The 19,584-nt window shown below is 43.8% G+C and overlaps 1 protein-coding gene across 3 annotated transcripts; it reads right to left on the bottom strand.

The window, feature by feature from the left end:
• Positions 1 to 608: 608 nt before the first annotated feature.
• On the bottom strand, positions 609 to 19,301 carry PPIH (peptidylprolyl isomerase H). Of its 3 annotated transcripts, none has more exons than XM_079777699.1 (10): positions 19,168 to 19,301; positions 18,769 to 18,833; positions 18,468 to 18,491; positions 18,155 to 18,199; positions 17,866 to 17,908; positions 15,439 to 15,531; positions 10,952 to 11,039; positions 10,422 to 10,462; positions 9,551 to 9,640; positions 609 to 1,932 (listed from the first exon to the last, which is right to left on the bottom strand). In XM_079777699.1, the coding sequence occupies exons 1-9, from the start codon at positions 19,231 to 19,233 to the stop codon at positions 9,572 to 9,574; spliced, it is 534 nt and encodes a 177-aa protein (XP_079633825.1). In that variant the 5' UTR covers positions 19,234 to 19,301; the 3' UTR covers positions 609 to 1,932; positions 9,551 to 9,571. The 3 variants fall into 3 exon arrangements, with proteins under 3 accessions (XP_079633825.1, XP_079633824.1, XP_079633826.1); XM_079777698.1 differs by having other exon boundaries at positions 609 to 1,956; positions 19,168 to 19,299; XM_079777700.1 differs by lacking the exon at positions 15,439 to 15,531 and having other exon boundaries at positions 609 to 1,956.
• Positions 19,302 to 19,584: the final 283 nt, after the last annotated feature.

The following is a 19,584-nucleotide window of genomic DNA, read 5'->3' as shown; positions in this document are numbered from 1 at the left end:
GCTTCTCAAGCAGAAATACAAATTCTGTAACATTTGCCTTTAAAATGTTACTTAACAGTATCATTACATACTCATCCAATCACTTCACTAAGCTCTCTCATGATCAGTGGACATAAAGATGTGCTGTTTCCTACTAGTTTTCTTGTAGCCACCTCTTCACCACTGCAGAAGTGGCTCTGAAGCACTGGATGACATACCATTGATGCCAAAATGCATCTCCTATTCCTGGGTGGGAGTTCTCCACTCTAGAGTTCTGCTAGACCCCCTCCCACCCTGAGAGTTCACACTGCCCAGCATGGTGATCACAGTTCAGACAACTCCAGTGCCTATCTTTAAGTGATGTGAAAGGCAAGAAAAGGGGTTCATTCCAAGAATCTCCTTTGCAAAATAACTTTCACCTTGTCCCCCATCTCTTACCGACTCTGGCCCAAGGACACAGTTCCCTCTTCCTAGAAAGCCCTCTCCACCCTCATCTCCTAGCTAATTACAATCTGTCAATACTTACCTTGGATGTTATCTCTCTCTCTCACCACCCCCCCCCCCCCCCCGTCTCCCCACTCCTCTCCCATAGCATCTGGTACAGACCATCATCATTCATGCAATGAATGTTTATTGAGCACTTACTAGGTACTAGGGACACAGCAGTAAACAAAACAAGTATTGACCAAATTTCCTGCCCTCATAAGGGGTCACATTCTAATACCACATTGTATCAAAACTGTGCATATCTCCTGTCACAAGCATGGGACACATCTTACACATCACTGCAGCTCCAGTGCCCACGAGAGACTGGCACAGAATGCAGGTACCAGGTATAACTGACTTACCTGAATGACCCATCACAAGAAAATTAGCTCAGGATCTCAGCTGATCATTCTCCTTCCTATCTCTTTATAATCTACCCTATATAGTCACGTGATCACGGTTCTTTCTTCATTGTGTCCCATGAACCCCGTTTACTTAGCTGTAGAGTTGTGAATATCTATACTCTAGCTTCCTTGTCCTGCCAATACACTGAAATGGCACTTTTAACCAGGTTCTATTGTCATAGAGTTCAGCTCTCTGTTGCTGCCAATAGCTACGAGTCATCCTATCCAAGTTAGGAGAAAGTAGAAATGGGAGAACATAGACATTGCCTCATGAAAGGAACATCAGGGAACTCTTTATCTCTTGAACATTATACTGTGGGAACTTTTTATATTGGGTTGTTTCCTTTTAAAACTAACATTTGCAAGGCATGATGCTGTTGACAAGTTACCTTCATATCCACTCTCTTACTTGACCCTTTCAACAATGCTATGAAGTAGATAGGTATTATTATCCCCATTTTATAGGGATAATACTTCTCAAGACCTGAACTGTTTTTTATAAATGATCCAAAGTTCAAACCAAGATTTTTGACTAAATTATTCCCACTTTGTCATGATCAAGATACATTCTTCCCAATGGTCTGCCATCCAAAAATATCCCAAGTTAGTGATCCTCTTCCCACAGGCTTCGGAACTACCAAACTAAACCTACTACTGGGAACACCCTTGGAATACATTGGGGCTTTGCCTTCTTTGCTCAATCAGCTTGGACCTACGGGGGGGAATGCTATAAACGCTTATAAATTTGAGGCATCAACTATATATAGCAAGGGCGTGGCTCTGGTCCACAATGGCCTTGCAGTTGGAGAACCAGGTCCACACTGGCCTAAAGCTAAGTTGTGAGGAGATGGGGCTATCATTACAACAACACACATACTAAAAAAAACAAACAAACAAAAAAAATAACTTTATTTACAGTTGAAAAACATGGAAAATCCTGGGTTCTGAATTGTGATACTTCCAATGTTTCTTGATCAAACAGGGCAACAGCAGGCCAGGAAGCAAACACAGGGGCCAATCCAGATTTTCCTACTCATGAGCATCACCCAGAGCAAGGGCAGGCCTACAATGGCAGATACATGGAGGTCTGTAAGGGATGGAAGAGATTAGCAGCTCAGATTGGAAGGGGACTTTCCATAAGACAACATTCCCACCTATTCTCTACACTCCTGATCCTCTTCGCAAAAGTGTAAAACCGGTCTGATTCTTGCCATAGGCCAGACCTTTGGTTCTCCAGAGCAAAGTTGAAAGTAAAAAAAAATAATAAAAAATTATATTACACAAGAACCAAGAAGAAACCAACATATACTGCCAAGTATATTATCTCATTATTTACCCTTTACAACTCTGTGCAATATACATTATAAATTAAGCAAAGGAGAAAACTAGGGTCCCAAGCAGTTCAATGGCTTGACAGTGATGGGGGTTCCTGATGTACTGGTACCAAAGCACATGTCTTTTGCCAGACCTGTAGCACTCTGTGGAGCTGTAGAACAAAGAGCAATCCTCCTTACTTGTGGGTTTTGGTCCCAGGGTTATACAGAAAGGAAACTGAACTCCCTCTGTTTATGGCCTTTCAGTTAGTTGTACTAAAAGAACAGGGTGAGTTCACTCTGACACTACTCTCCCCTCTCCCCAAATGTGGCCACACACATCCCGTCCGGAAGACAGGGAGTCCTGGTGTCATACAACAGGCTCAAAGAGTAGTTTATGGGCCCTAATGCAGAACGTACAAAAATGTATAAATGCACTTATAAGTTGCATTGTGCTCCAGGACCCAAGCTCTATCATAGACCAGGCACTGGGTCAGTCAGCATGGTCCATGCCTCAAGGAGTTCTCAGTCTAGAGAAAAACCAAACACATTTGTGTTAAATGTTGTAATAGACTCTATTTAAATAGAGAGATGAACCAAGTACTAGGAGCTCACAGGAGGGGATCACTGACTGCCTAGACCAGGGAAAAGGAGATGGAGGGACCAGGGAATGATTCAAATGCACCTGGGGAGGTTAGTCACATGCACCTGGGGAGGGGCCGGGAGGAAGTAGGGTTAGTTAAACCACATATATACAATATGTATTTATTATAAGATACGTGCTTAATATAGGAAATTCAAGCATATACAGGACAATATAAATTGAAAAAGTCTCTTTGCTATCTCTACAGAGGTAACCATTATTAATAGTTGGCTACATATCACTACAGAAATTTCTGAAATAGTTATTCAAAATAAATAGTAGTATGGTTTATATAATATACTATTTCTTGATGTTGTCACATAATTTACCTTAAAAATCTTGCCAACATATTCAGATCTACCGCTTTCTGTAAGACCTGGTTCCAACACAGGGAGCTTTGCTTTTGTATAGCCGTGCACCACACAACATTCCGGTCAACAATGGACCGCATGCATGATGGCAGTCCCATAAGATTTTAACAGAGCTGAAAAATTCCTGTATCTAGTGATGTCGTAGCCACTATAACTTTGTAGTGCAAAGCATTACGTGTTGATGCTGCTGCTGGTGTAAATAAATGTACCGCACTGCCAGTCACACGAAAGTACAGCACATACAATGATATACAATGATAATAACAACAAATGACTATGGTTTATGTACTTACTATACTGTAGTTTTATTGCTATTTTAGAGTGTACTCTACTTAGGAAAGTTTGCTGTAAAACAGTGTGCTGTGCTTCACCAGCAGCATCTCATGCTTACCACATCTCCTGATTGCATCATTCTCTTGTGCTTGATTTAATCTCATATTGTTTTAGAGATTTAGTGTAGCCTACGTGTGGAGCGTTTGTGATGTCTACAGTGGTGCACAGTAATGTCCTAGGCCGTCACATGCCTCACACTCACTCACTGGCTCACCCAGAGCAACTTCCAGTCCTGCAGGCTCCACTCACGGTCAGTGCCCTATACAGCTGTACCATTTTTAATCTTTTACACCATATTTTTACTATGCCTTTTCTATGCTTAGATATGTTTGGTACACAAATACTTATCATTGTGTTACAATTGCCTATAGCATTCAGCACAATAACATGCTGTACAGGTCTGCAGTCAAGAACAATGGGCTATACAGCCTACGTGTATAGTAGGTATTATCACCTAGGATTGTGTAAGTGCGCTCTGTGATGTTCGCACAACAGAACTGCCTAATGACACATTTCTTATGTATCCTTGTTGTTAAGCGCCTGTGGCTGTACTGGAGTGCCCTGGAATGGAGCCAGATATTCTCCTCTTCCCTCCCTTTTTAGCTGGCAGGGTTTCTGACTTTCAGGGCAGGGGACAAACAGTGTCACACACCCAGCAGGAACACAAATATTTGTTGCCAAATCTCTAGTGCTTCCAAGACCTGTATTTTCATGTGGAACCTCCTCTCTCTTGCCTGGACTACAGCAGTGGATACCTCACTGCCCTCTACCCCATCCTCCACATTGCTGCTAGAATCAACTTCTAACTAAGAAAATGCAATCACAATGTTCTCCTGCTCAAAATCCTTTAGAGGCTCCCATTGATTTGGTTCTTTTTGCAAAGTCAGGCCCCCTTCTGAGAATTTCAGGAGCACAACGGACTCTCCTCACCCAGGAAGAAAAAAAAAAAAGCACATAATGCCTGAAGCCCATCCCCACCCTCAGGATAACATATGAACTCTCAGCCTACACTGGTTCTCACAACTGGCCCTGGTCTCTGCCAACTTCACCTCTTACTGTTTGCTTTTCCTATCTTCCTGCTTTGGCCATATTGAATTTGCAGTCTCCCACACACTGTCTGCTGTTTCCTGCTCCTGTGCTTTGCTCATGCTGTTCCTCTGCTTGGAATGCCCTCCCCAGTTTCAGCCACCTGACAGGTTCTTATTCTTTCTTGTACTCAGTGGAAGCATCACCTCTTCTGCAGTCTTCACCATGCCAGGCAGACACAGGCAGTCACACTTTCCTCACTTTGTCCTAAAGCCTCCAGTCCAGTGCTTTATTGTATTGTAACTGTCAGTTTCCCAAGACACTGTGAGTTCCCTGAAGGCAGGAACTGGGCTTTTCAAATTTGTAGCCTTATATGCAGTATGGGACCTGTCTTTTTTGGAAACTTTTTTTTTCAATTACAGTTGACAAACAATATTATATTAGCTCCAGGTATATGGCATAATGATTAGACATTTATATACCTTAGGAAGTGATCACCCAGTATGGGGCCTATTTTAATTAATTAGTGCTGATTTGTACAATGAAGGACCAGCGAATGTGCCACCAACATGTCTTTCATGACCTTTCTCTGCAGGCATGTATCACTTCTACACGATATCTCAGAACGGGGGACAGTGTTTCCTAAATCTCAATTATTCCAAATAGCACTTTCACAACTATTACCGTATCCACTATCCACAGGTATGATTAATTTCCAACCTAATCACTATTTGAACTTCAATGCCTCATTATAAGCTATAATAATTATAAAATTACCAGAGGCCCAGTGCACGAAATTCGTGCACGGGGGGGGGGGGGGGGAGGGCGGGGGGGGGGGGGAGGGCGGAGGATCCCCTCAGCCCAGCCTGCATCCTCTCCAATCCAGGACCCCTTGGGGGCAGTCGGACATCCCTCTCACAATCCTGGACCACTGGCTCCTAATTGCTCACCTACCTGCCGGCCTGGTCGACCCCAACTGCCCCCCTGCCGGCCTAGTCGCCCCTCACTGCTTCCCCCCCCCCCCCCGCCAGCCTGGTAGCCCCCAACTGTCCCACCTGCCAGCCTGGTCACCCCCAACTGCCCCCCTCCTCCCCGCGCCAGCCTGGTAGCCCCCAACTGCCCCACCTGCCAGCCTGGTCACCCCCAACTGCCCCCCCTGGTCGCCCCTCAATGCCCGCCCCCCCCACCGGCCTGGTCACCCCACGCAGCCTCTGTTCAGTCATTTGGTCGTCCCTCACTAACCGCCCTGCTGGCCTGGTCGTAGGCAGACATCTTGTGAGGGTGTGAGGGTTAATTTGCATATTACCTCTTTATTATATAGGATATGTTGTGCTAATTACATATTTTTTACTCAGATGCAAATATTAAAAGACATCCATTCCAGCACCACTGAAAGCGGCATTACCCACATTCCTCTGATAAGAAGCATTTGAAATGCTTGTTACAAACATAGAATCCTGGGTCCCACCTTAAACTAACTCACTCAAACTCTCCAGAAGGAGGGACCTGGGAATTAGTAGGTTTTTCAAATGCCCCCAAGTGATTCTTCTCTTTAGGGCAGTTTGGGAAACAATGAAGTAAAGTAAGTTCTCTACTGCTTGCCCAGGTTTGAGAATCACAGGGAGATGAGCAGCAATTCAGACTAGCAAGATTGCCAGAACCAACAGCCACTCCCTTTTCCAAGAGACTCTCAGGCTTTCAAAACACAGGTTCCACCAGCCCCTATGTGATTATAAGTAGCAAAGAACACAGTTTGGACTATGACAGGAGAATCGTGAGGGCCATGATTCACCAATGTATCTATGTATCAAATTGATCATAAAAAGCTTTCACAGGACCACAAGATAAAACCAAGGTTTCTACATCTAAAGCTGTACAGAAAACTTCACTTTCACTAAAATCAAACTCAGAATCTAGGGCAAAATACAAGAGAGCTCTAAAACAAAATGTTTCAGAAGCAACCAATGAGTGCATAAATAAACGGAACAACAAATTGATGTTGCTGTCTCTCTTTCTGTCTGTCTGCCCCTCTCTCTCTCTCTCTGTCTCAATAAGTAAAAAAAAAAATTAAACAATTATTCAAAAAAATATTCAGATGCAATAAATAGGTAGATAGATAGGTAAACAAACAAACAAACAAATAAATAAATAAGTGTTTCAGCTCAGTTAGTTAGAGCATCTTCCCGATATGCCAAGGTTGCGGTTTTGATCCTGGGTCAGAGCACATACGACAGTCAACCAATGAGTGTATAGGTGAACAAAGCAACAAATCGACATTTTTCTCTCTTTCTTCCTCTTTCTAAAAAATCAATTAAAAATCTTATAAAAGATTAAATAAAATTAAAAAGTAAGTCGCTCAGTCACATTAGCCACATTTCAAGTGTTCAATTGTCACATGTGGCTGGAAGCTACCATAACAGTACAAATGGAAAACATTTCCCCCATCACAGAAAGGAATGTCTCCTGGACAATACTAGTCGAGAGGGCCTCTGGAACAGCAAATCACGCCATGGAATCCATTCTGCTTGGGTTGCAGGCTGAGAAGAGGGGCTTTCAGGGGGCAAAGGTTTACATGATCTTTGCTAATAGTGGGTGAGGAGGGGAGGGTTGATGATTACCACCATCAGAAATAAAACTCCCAACAAGGATTTCTACTAACTTTCTATAAGAGACTCAGAAAATATAGAAAAGAGGCCCCAAACATAAAGAATTTCTAAACTTTATTCTTTTTTTATCTTCTGTCCTCTGGTGTGTGATCAGTGGTCAATCTTTAGAAGGGTAAGGACCTCTGAGTTCAACTTTAGTTACAGCAAAGAAATGAAGGGGAAAGGGAGGAAATGGCCAGCAGCTATTTAAGGGGAATACAGGTTGTGCCCTAGGGGCCCCCAGTCCTGGCAGAAAGGAAAGCTCAGGTGACAACTGGGCATGAGAGGGGACCATCTGGCTGGATGAGAGAGAAGTCCATGTGCAGCTTCCAGCACACACTTGTGCATTCCTGCCTTAGCATTTGCTTACACCAGTTCCCTACCCGAAATGCCTGACATTCTCTGTCCCTATTAACTCACGTAACAACATTTTACTGAATGCCTGTAAATACTACATACTGTGAACACAAAGTCATAGATAGAGATATAAACAGTCATTAAAGTGGTCTGGAATTTGACTAGATCCCCATTTTGGAAAAAGGCAGAATTCAGAAAAATAAATTCTAGATAATTATGTAAGTATACAAATAGAACTAAAAAAATATTAGAAAAAATACAGAAGACATTAGGATCTGAGGTAATAAGGACCTTCTTAAATAAGATAAAACACAAAAGCCATAAGGGAAAGACTGATAATTTGACCTCATCAAAATTTAGAACTTCTGTTTAACAAAGGATATAACCAAAGTTAAGATAAGCCACACACTGCCAATTTTTTCTTAAAATATATTCTGGAGAAAATAGTCACAACATATAAAGAACTAAAACTTGGAATGAATAACTTTCAAATCGTTAAGAAAGAAGAAAAATAAACTATATGCTACAACCATCTTACAGAATATTATGGCAGTTTTGTTTTTTTAAATGAAGTAGTTTTACTTGAACAGAAGAAGTCTTCAGACATAATGCCAAATGGAAAAACAACGATGAACAATATAGTATGATGCCATTTTAGAAAAACAAAATCTCCCAAAATTAGATAGGCAAAGAAAAGGCCCTGATGGATACACACCAAACTGATAAAGAAGTTACCTCTGGGAGAGGAGTGGGATTGGGGCTGGGGTAGTAAAAGGGGAGTTGGGGACTTGAACTTTTGTGTGAAAATTTTTACAAGATTATATAATGTTACTTAATAACTAACCAAATGAAATATGTGAACCTTGATTGGATGAATTTTCCTACAGGTATAAAAGTTACATTGTGAGTAACTGGGGGAGTTTGAACAAGTATATTAGATATTATTGTGGTTATGTAGGATGTTCTTGTTTTCAGCAGTTGCTTACTGAAGTATTTACGGGTAAAGTGTCAAGAAGTCTTCAATTTTCAAATGGGGAGAAATGAAGGAAGGAAAGCAGCAGAGAGGAGGAGATGGAATGGGAATATGAGGGGAGGAGAGAGGGAAAGAAAAATCAAATGTCAAAGCAAAATGATAAAATAAGAATGTTAATCATTGATGAATCTAGGTGAAAGGTATATGAGTGTTGAATGTACTATTCTTCCAGCTTTGCTGCAGGTTTGAAAATGAGAGAGAGAGAGAGAGAGAGAGAGAGAGAGAGAGAGAGAGAGAGAGAGAGAGAGAGAGAGAGAGAGAGAGAGAGGCGTGCCAGCATTTTAGCTGAAAGGGATCAATTTCTCCCTTGAATTCTTATGACACCTTGCGATGTCACTCATATTACTAGTGATCACCTCTCAGAATGTGTCTTATTCCCTGTAAGCTCCTGAAAGGTAGAGGCCTCTTTCAATTCTTTGCACTCCTCTGCATGCCTAGCATGCTGCCAGCACAGAGCCGGCAGTGGCAAGAATGGGTAGGAGTTGAGGTTGGGAAATGTGACATGTTTATCTGTGAAGCTGGCAAATACAAAGTCAGGACCTGAATTGCCCATCAGTTCTGATGAGAAGCATGACAGGTCTGTCTCCTGGCCACTTAGGCTGACCCAGCAGGGAGTCACCCAGAGCTGGTGCCAGATCTTTCTAGTAGGACTACAGTCTGAGAACGCTATCAGAAACTGCCTTATGGCTTTTAGTTTGATACTTTGTAAACTACAAAGTGGTAGAAAAGGAAAGTGCTCGAATAACCCTTTCTCTTTTGTCCTTACAGTGACCACAGGAGAGAGGATTATCTCCATTTGACAGATGAGGAAACAGGCTCAGAGAAGGGAAGTGACTTCTGCTAGGTCACCCAGAGAGGAAATGGGCTCAATCCCATCTCTTCAAGTCTAAGGTTCTCTCTGTTCGACCAAGCTGCCTTCTCTGGGGTGACTCCAAACCAGGAAGAGAAAGACACACTTACCTGATTCCGTCTTGCTCTGGATTACATCTCCCCACACTGTGAGATCACCACAGGCAACTTAGGCTTATTGTTGGGGCCTGTGGGAACATTCTAAGACAGAAAGCACAGTGGAGATTCAGACACTCACCAAACATTTACTGATGTCTGCCAGCCCCTGTGCTAAGGACTGAGGGCTCAGAGACGGACATGACAACAGTCCATGTCCTAACAGATAGGTAAAGCATATAATACAGATAAAAAATAAAACTGTACATTTAAAATATATCAAGTCTATGATATATAATAAGTTATAAGAAAGTGTATACAGAGCAGAGGAAGCAATTAAATGTTTAAAGAGGTCAGGGCAGGATTCACAGAACAGGGGATTATTTGACCTGGACCAAGACGGATAAATGGGAAGGAGGAAAAGAAAGGAGAAGAGCATTCCAGGTAAAGGAAACAGCATGAGCAAAGGCTCAGGGGCAAGAAGGAAAAGGAGGCAGGGATGTATGGCACATTTAGAGGAAAGCTCAAGTAGCCTAATGTGACTGGAACATGGAGGTGGCAGTGGCAGAAGGGCCGTGGAGAGAGAGGCAGGGACGAGGTCAGGCGGGATCTTGAATGCAGTGCCGAGTAGGATTTTATCAAGTAGGTGAAGGGGCCACCACAGCCCAAATCGCAGTGTGCAATAAAGCGGCTAATTATAGGCCAAAAGCACTTGGGAGGCATGTAGTCTCTCCTCCCTTCCCTTGAGGAAGTCCATGTAATAGAGACAGTAGATGAAGACTGGGCCTAACAAACTGAAGTCACTCAGAATTCTCTAGCTCTTGATACTAGTCAGGTAGTACTAGACCAGAATGGCTGAGGAAGAGGAAACCAAAACAGGACTTACCTCAATCTTTCTCATCACTAGAAGTCCATCAATGATTTTTCCTGTAGGAAGAGTATGAACTGGATTTTACTATTCTCATTTGCATAGCATTTTCCAGTTTCCAATGCCCCTTCTCACACCACTGTCTCATTTGAACCCCATACCAATTTCAGGAAATTGAGATTCAATGGAGGTGAAATGACTTACCCAAGGTCACAGATAGTAAGCAGCAGAATTAGGGCTCAAACTTAGATCTGAGCGATTGCAAAGCTCCACTCACCATGCTGCCTGTGTAGTATTTCTTAAATGCTACCGTCCAGGGGTTTTCCCCTCAGACATACATATCACCCAAGTGGCTATACACTTTATCAGGTGGCCCCTTTGTCCTTTCACACATCCCCCCCACCTCCCACTTCCACTTTCCCTACTACTGCACAGAGAGCAGTTAAACAAGTCAAGACCTCTGGGTATGAGAGTGTGGGGACTGGCTCTTTTGGAAGTCCCACTTTGGGTGAAGGAGCCCAGGACCATAGGACAGGAGTAGCACTCACCAAACACTACGTGCTTCCCATCCAGCCAATCACACTTAGAGCAGGTGATGAAGAACTGGCAGCCGTTTGTACTGGGACCGCTGTTTGCCTGATGGAAACCAAACATACTTGCCATGCTAGCTGAAGGGCAAGATTCCCCAAAGAGCCTGTGGCTCTGATTGCTCCACACTTTCTTTCAGCAAAAGTGACTGAGCATTTATGAGCCAGGGTCTGAGCTAGGATATAGAAATGAGGAGGCTACACATCTCTGCCCTCAAGGAACTAGATCCATGAATAAATGTACTTTTCCCCTATAGTATGAATTTTTATAATGGGAACAACTGTTTACGGGACCTGACTTGCTCTATTTAGTCCAATACTAGTTATAATGAAATTATAGTTATAAATTAGCAACTAGGTGAGAAAAGATCTATTGTCTAAGCCATAAACTGTTTTGTCTGAATGGTTTTTCTATAACAAGGGTAATTTAAAAATGTTAAGAAAGTGCACTAAGTTGTCATTCCTATGCTAGAAAAAAAGATGTTTGCTTTTTTACCAGTACATCCCAAATCCTGTATTATTGAATTTTGAGGAAAAGTGTTTTTTAAAGTAGAGAATTTGAAGCTCTCTAGCCATATCCCTCCAATTTTCCTCCCTTAAAATTGTTTTTACATCATTATATTTAACTAGAGGCCCGGAGCATGAAATTTGTGCATGGGAGGGGTCCCCTCAGACCGGCCTGCACCCTCTCGCAATCTGGGATCGCTGGCCCCTAACCCCTCTGCCTGCCTGTCTGATTGCCCCTAATTGCTCGCCTGCCTGCCTGATCGCCCCTAACTGCCTCTGTCTCAGCCTCTGTGGCTTCACCCGGAAGGATGTCCGGAATGACATCCAGAAGGTTGTTTGGCTCTCCAGTCTAATTAGCATATTATGCTTTTATTATTATAGTCTAGAGGCCTGATGCATGAAAATTCGTGCAAGAGTAGGCCTTCCTTCCCCTGGCTGCCAGCACTGGCTTCCCTCCGGCACCTGGGACCCAGGCTGGCTTCCCTCAGGCCACCTGCAGGCACCCAGGACCCGGGCTGGCTTCCCTCTGGCCCTGGCTTCATCAGGAAGGACATCTGATCTAATTAGCATATTACCCTTTTATTATTATAGATAACACATTATAAAGAGACATTTGACTGTCATATGAAGTGTACTTTTGTCCATTATATATTGATCCCCCCTAAACTGCCTTTAATATGCTAAATTCAGACTTTTGTATTATCAGCAAACCCAAGTTAAGTTTCAGCAGCACTGTCTTACAACAGTGTCTGTGTAACTATGAATATATTATCGCATACTTCCCTTATTTTGGAAAAAAAAATGAATAGAAAATGGAAAACTGAAAGTACTAGTACTATTAAAAGCATAGGTCTCATAAAACTACTACTGCCCAGCCAGCATGGCTCAGTAGGTGAGCTTTGACCTATGAACCAGGAGGTCATGGTTTGATTCCCAGTCAGGGCATATGCCCAGGTTTTGGGCTCGATTTCAGTGTGCGGCATGCAGGAGGCAGCCAATCAATTATTCTCTCTCGTCATTGATGTTTCTATCTCCTTCTCCCTCTACCTCTCTCTCTGGAATCAATTAAAAAAAATAACACAAAAAAATTACTAGTGTGCAAAAACTGTACATTATTAGATAGATAACTAGACTTAATCAGATATTCAACTTAAATTGGTTGATTCTGTGTTCAACTGTAAAGGAATAAAAATGTTTATGAAATAGTAAAAAAACATTAAAGACATTGTCTAAGGGTAAGCTCTAATTAGAGATTTCATGTTACACTTTAGAAATTCCCCATGTAAGATGAGGTTACTTTAGTTTTTTTGTATATGTATTCAGAAACATCTCATCTGAAAATAAAGCACTATCTGAGACAGTCAGAGTGATGAGGGATAGGCTTCCCAGGGATCCAGAATCATTCTTTCATTCTATCTAGTATACTTATCTATTTATCTACCATCCATCCATCCATCCAATCAATTTTGCTGCTCTATGTCTAAACATTTATTAGGAAGCAGGCAGGCAAACAGTCATATAACATGTTTTTATAGCTCAGGGGACACTCTCTGCCTGTAGCCATTTCTTTATTCATTCTTCAAGGCAGTATAACTAATTGGTTTAGAGAATCAGCTCTGTCTGGAACCCTGGAATCATATGACCTTGCTTGAATCCCAGCTCTACCCCTGACTGTGACTTAGTTTAGTGATATAATATCTCTGTGCCTCAGTTTCTTCATTTGTACCTATCTTAGAGATGTTGAGAAGATTAAAATAAATTAATGCAATTAAGATGCTTGTTGAGTAAGTGCTCAATAAACATTAGTCATTATTCTGATTATCTTCCACTCACTAATTAAAATCTGCTCAACACCTTTCTGTATCAGGTATAAGGCTTAGAGATCAATGAGACCCAGTCCCTGCCCTTGAGAAACTCAGGATTTAGTGGAAGATAGAAGCAAAAACAATTATGCTACAAGATATGTGGCAGGCCCTGGCCAGTGTGGCTTAGTTGGAACATCGTCCTGCATATGGAAAGATCTCAGGTTCAATTCCTGGTCAGACACATACCCAGGTTGCAGTCGGGGCACATAGTGGGAGACAATCGATGGATGTTTCTCTCTCACATCAATGTTTCTCTCTCTCAAAACCAATGAATATATTCTTGGGTGAGGATTTTTAAAAAATGTATGTGGCAGCACAACTCAACCAATGTAAGCCTGAAGGGCGCATAGACCAGGACTTCCTTCCATTTTCCTGACTCTTCCATAGATGCTAACATAGTGGCATGCACTTAGAGGGGTTCTAATCCTAGGGAAGATCCAAGCCACTTCTCTACTCCTCACATGCACTTGCCCAGCCTGGCTTTCCTAAAAGGGGGCTTGTATATTGTTTGCTGTGCTAGTCTCCCTCAGCTCCTGACTGGCTTCTCTGCCCCAGCCCCATTCCCACCTGCCACTCACACTGCAGCTAGGGTTTTTGATCTAAAACACAAAGTTGATCAACTCTCCTCAAAAAAGTGTATTGTTCTCCATAACCTATGAAAGAAAGTCCACACACCTCATCCTTATTCTGCCACTTGAAGCCCATCAAGAGCCAGATAACCTGCCTCTGCAGTGGTCTCTAATGGCCACTGTGTCCATCATTCGCATCCTGTTTTCAGCACCTTCCTCACTTTCTGTCCCTTGACTATGTCTCATGTCATCTGGTATAGAACTCTTTCAAGAACGCAAATGTCCCCTCCTCTGTGAAGCAGCCTTGCCCAACCCCCAGCAGCAATTATTCTCATTCCTTGGGGTTCTCACGGGATTTTTACATGCAGTAAGGTGCCCTTACCTTAATACATTGATGGCATGGATTACACTATACTAGACTTATCATTTTGCACGTGTGAAGCCATTAGATGTTAAGTGACACAAAGGCAGGGATCAGATCTTATGCCTTACCATGAAGCCTGAAACAGAGTGGATATCGACAAATCTTTACTTGAATGCCTGAGTAGATGAGTGGCAGAGCAGGCAAGCAGGGCAGAGAATGTGCATGTAAATATTGGGTTTAGGGGATTAAGAGTTGGGACATTGACAGAGGGAAATGGGTAATGAGCAGGGAGGAGGGAGAAGGTAGGAGAGTGAGAGAGAAACAAAGTGGGAGGGTAAGGGAAAAGGAGGAGTGAAGGGTGAATAAGAGGAAATGAAGGGGGAATGAGCATGAATGAGAGTGAGCAGGGGTAAGGTACATGAGCGGTTTCAAGTGAGGTGGGCAGGGGGACTGTGAAAGCGGAGTGACATATGTGAGTGAGTGTTATATGTGGGGAGGGAATGCAAGGACAAGGGAGGAGGAGTGGTGAGCAAGGAGAGGTAAGTGAATGAAAGAGAGTGACCAGCCAGTAGGCAGTGTGAGTGAATGGCACTGAGAGTCTTAGCAAGCTGAGCAATGAGGGAGTGAACACTGGATCTTGAAAGCACAACTGGATGCATTCTGAGCAGCAAGGCTAAATGCCCAGCCACATGCTTTGACTCAAACAAAAGGCCATGTGGCTCAGTTGGTTGAGCATCAACCCATGCACCAAGAGGTTGCCAGTTCAATTCCCGGTCAGGGCACATGCCCAGGTTGTAGGCTTGATCCCCACTGGGAATCATACAGGAGGCAGCTGATCAATGCTTCTCTCTCATCGATGTTTCTCTCTCTCTCTCCCTTCCTCTCTTTCAGGAAATCAATAAAAACATTAAAAAAAAAAAAGGAAGGAAGGAAACACATAGCAGAGTTCAGTTTCACTTCCCCAGCCCAACAAAATCAAACCAGACTGATGAAAAAAGTAGGCATGACAGAGGTAAATCCTGGGTTGAGCAAGAAAAGAAAAGCATTTGCTTCCATTTAAAGAGACAGCACTGAGCCTCAAGAGGGGCCCAGAAACCAGCTGGCTATAAATCTAACCCAAACTCTTGATTGGACCTCACTTACCATGGAAAGCAGGCCTGGAGCTGAGTGTCTAAGTTTAAAATTTTCATCTGCAAATGGCCCCCGGTAAATACTGGCAACTCCAGTACCATCTCCCTGAGCAAACAGAAGGGAAGTGTTAGCAACCTGTAAGTGTTGGGCCCCCAGAGGCTGGAAAAAGATAGCTGCTGCACCTAGATCCTAGTGGACTTCCTTGAAGTCCACTCTTGTTGGCCACTTTGGGAGCCACACCTCTTTGTTCCTATCCTGCAATCAAAGCAAGCCCCTTTCAAGGCACCTGCAGCGCACAAACTGGTCAGGCCTTCTCATAGATTGGGTAAAAGCGGTCACAGCTGGGCCTCTAGAAAGATAGGTGGCTCTGAGCAATTGCTTCTCTCTGATACTCAGCCTTCTGGCTGACCAACTATTGTCTAATCCTGGGGCTATCAGCAAGTGATTGGATGTGCCTAGCAATGACCAGTAAAAAGTTGGTCCTGTCCCTGCTAGGCCAATATGGCAATATAGGAGCTTATGGTAAGAAAGGAAAAAGGCAGAATAGCTTTGCAGCATTTCTTACCAGCTAACAAAAAAAAGTACATGGCCACTCTAAGTCCTACTACCATCAGTAGTGGCCAAGGGTTGCAAACTTAATTGCCTATGGAGCAGGTTACATAAATAAGGGAAGCAGATGGTAGGGACTATGGTAAAATGGCAAGGACACACCTTGCCTAAAAGGAGCAGTTATTTAATTCCAACCAATTGTCACTGCACGAGAAACACAAGCCTAGTACATTTTCCATTATTTAGAGAGAAAACCAAACTCCAGAATTTTTTGATAAAATTTACCAATTTTACAACATCATACAGATAAAACATATCTGAAAGCCTGATTTTCCCTAAAATCTGCCACTTTGTAACTTTCCCTAGATAGGAAAGAGAGAGATCTTTAAAAACTCATAAGTCAATAAATAAGTATCCATGTGAAAGAGAAAGAATGTCTCCCAGATCCAAGAAAACAGCAACATGGCTACTTAAATGATACTAATAAGAAAGACCATGTATAGAAGTGGGTGGATTTGGACAAAAGTAGGTTTAAGATAGAAAAAATGGCTCTGGCTGGTGTGGTTCAGTTGGTTGAGCGTCAACCCATGAACCAGAAGACTGCCGGTTGGATTCCTAGTCAGGGCATGTACCTAGTTACGGGCTCCAGTGGGGGCATGCAGAAGGCAGCTGATTGATGTTTCTATCTCACATCAATATTTCTCTCTCTCTATCTCTCTCTCCCTCCCTTCTTCTCTAAAATGAATAAAAACTTTTTTTTTTTTCAAGAAAAAGAAAAAATGTGGTTTATACAGCAACCTCTAAGGTCAGGGGGAGGGTAGAAGACTTAATATGGGGAACACACACACACTCTTTCACAAGAAAGTCATGCTTAATAGAGAAGGACTATTCCATTGGGCTCTCCCAGTGATTAGAGGAAACATCCCTCCAGAATTATCTACCTCTCCTGCTGACTCCTTGTCCACTAATCAACTTCTAATTAAAAACTCAGCTTTCCAGGCACTGTGATGCCAGAAGTGGAAGGGAAAATGGGACATAAGCATTTAGCTCACTGGAAAGGGACTTACTACTATTTTTTAAAAATATATATTTTATTGATTTTTTACAGAGAGGAAGGGAGAGGGATAGAGAGCTAGAAACATCGATGAGGGAGAATCATCGACCAGCTGCCTCCTGCACACCCCCCACCAGGGATGTGCCCACAGCCAACGTACAAGCCCTTGACCGGAATCGAACCTGGGACCTTTCAGTCCGCAGACCGACGCTCTATCCATTGAGCCAAACCGGTTTCGGCGACTTACTACTATTTTTAAAATATATATTTTTATTGATTTCAGAGAAGAAGGGAGAGGGAGAGAGATACAGAAACATGAATAATGAGAATCATCAATCAGCTGCCTCCTGCATGCCTCACATTGCAGATGGAGCCCGAAACCCGGGCATGTGCCCTGACATTGAACCACGAACCCCTGGTTCATAGGTCAAAGCTCAACACTAAGCCACACCAGCTGGGCGGGACTTACTACTACTTAGTTAAAACCAATTGCATCTGATTCCTAGCTAAGTTTCATATAATTAATTAATTTGGATCTGTCCTGGATCCTCTACAGGTTTGCTGGGAAAGTTCAGTTTCTGGCTCTAAAAGGCTGATCAAAGTCTGTCATCTAATGGTACAGTGAGTAGTAAGTAGTAGCCAGCAACATCCAAGGGCATTCCCATCCCCATTCCCCCATCCCCACCCCCTCATCAAGCCTGGCTATTGTTCTCAAGCCTTAAGACTGAGTTCCTGTAGTAAAAACAGTAGACCTAGCAATAACAAAAAACAAAACAAACAAAACACCAAAAACAAAACAAGTGTATAAGTCCTTGATAGGAAAGAACAGTACTTACATTAACAAAATCTCCACCCTGAATCATGAAATCCTTTATGACTCTGAAACAGAGAACAAAAGATTCTGAGCTAAGACTCAGGTTTAGAAAAACATGACTTAAAAAAAAGGAAAGAAAAAGAAAAACACTGACTTGGTCATTGTAATTTAAATTAATCAATCCTTGAGTTCACAAAAACATTGCTTCTCAATATCTAAGAATTATCCTACGGTTTTATTTTCCTCTAAAGAGACTAATCCCCCAAGGAAGTAATCCTAAAAGCCCCCAGAATGTTTGCCATGGGCCTTACCTGTGGAAAGTGCTTCCTTTGTATCCTATAGGAACCCCATCTTTTCTATAACCAAAAAGAAAGATTGGGAATGACGTCAGGTACCCATAGGCCTTTCCAGTTTACCACACATTTGAACCAAAGGGACCCTCCTAAAGATGGTAGGGACCCGAGAGAGAAAGGCAAATGAACTGAAGATAGACCCGCGGGGTATTACCTTCAATTACTGTCACCAGCAATCATTCAAGGCCTTCGTGGTTCCCCAATACCCTCACTGCAGCCCCAGGACACCCCTCAGGAGCAAGCAGATAAGTCAACCACGTCTGAGACTGACCTGAATTCCCCAGTGCAGAACTGCCTGAAAGGGAAAAGAGTGAAGGGCTCAGTCACCATGACATCACAGCTGTGAGCGCCCCTCACCTCCCGAGGGGGGAGCACACACACTGTCACCAGCGAGCCCACCAATCGGCCAGCCAGACGTGCAGACCCCCAGACGTACAGATTAACAACATAAATTGACATGGGACAGTCAAAACGAAGACTGTTCAGGCAGAGTGCTACCCAGAGGAATCACATCTACTCCGCAGGCCGAGTTCTGGTTCGGTTTACCAGGCGGAGCTGGAGTATATCCTCACCTAAAGTTCTCCGCTGTCTTAGGCACAACGTCTGCAAAGAGTTCGATCTTCATTCGGCCAACTTCCTGCAACCGGCGGGAGACGGTCAGAAAGCCCAGGAAGGGAAGGCCTCACGGAGCAGGGACCGCGAAGGGCTGACCCCTCCCTCCCCCAGGTACCGGATCTCTCCGCCTCCTTAGCCTATCTTTCCGTTCCGCCCAGACCTACCTACCACACGCGGGGCGCTAGGAAGGGCAAGACTCGTCCTACTCCCCTCACCACGCCCCGCAGTTCGGAAGGCTCTGGTACAAATCCATTTTCTGGTTTCCCGAGCCCGCTATCCCTAGGCGGGTGAGTTCTGCCTGCCTAGCCCGGTGCAGTTTCCCTTCGGCGAAGGGCGGGTGGCTCCCTGGACCTCACCTGGCCGCCAATGCTGACATCGAAGAACACCACGGGGTTGACAGGGCTTGAATTTGCCACCGCCATGGCTCTGACCCGGAAGCAGAAGTCGGGAGCATGGGCTTCCGGGGAATCTAATCCCAGGACCGCGGGTTTGGTATCCCGCGCAAGCGCGGGAAGAGCCGCTGGAGACTAGGCCCCGCCCCCTGGAGCCCCGCCCCCGCCGCGGAGGACTCCTTGGTTTCCTCTCGGAAACTGGGTGATGCTGCGGTGGCGGGGGGTTCATTCGGTCCTGACCAGGAGACTTCCACTATCTCTTAGTTCACTTGACTCTCCCCGGAGACGGGAACGAGGAACGGGGTGGGGGAGAGGGGGACGCGGGTGCAAATGGAGGCGGTGAGAAGAGGAGGAATGCCTGGGCCTTTTTTTTGCTCAAAG

The sequence above is a fragment of the Cnephaeus nilssonii genome (assembly GCF_951640355.1).
Source record: "Cnephaeus nilssonii genome assembly, chromosome: 7".
In the NCBI taxonomy this organism is placed as follows: Eukaryota; Metazoa; Chordata; class Mammalia; order Chiroptera; family Vespertilionidae; genus Cnephaeus; species Cnephaeus nilssonii.
The sequence above is the reverse complement of the archived record's forward strand: the minus strand, read 5'-3'. Positions and strand labels throughout refer to the sequence as shown.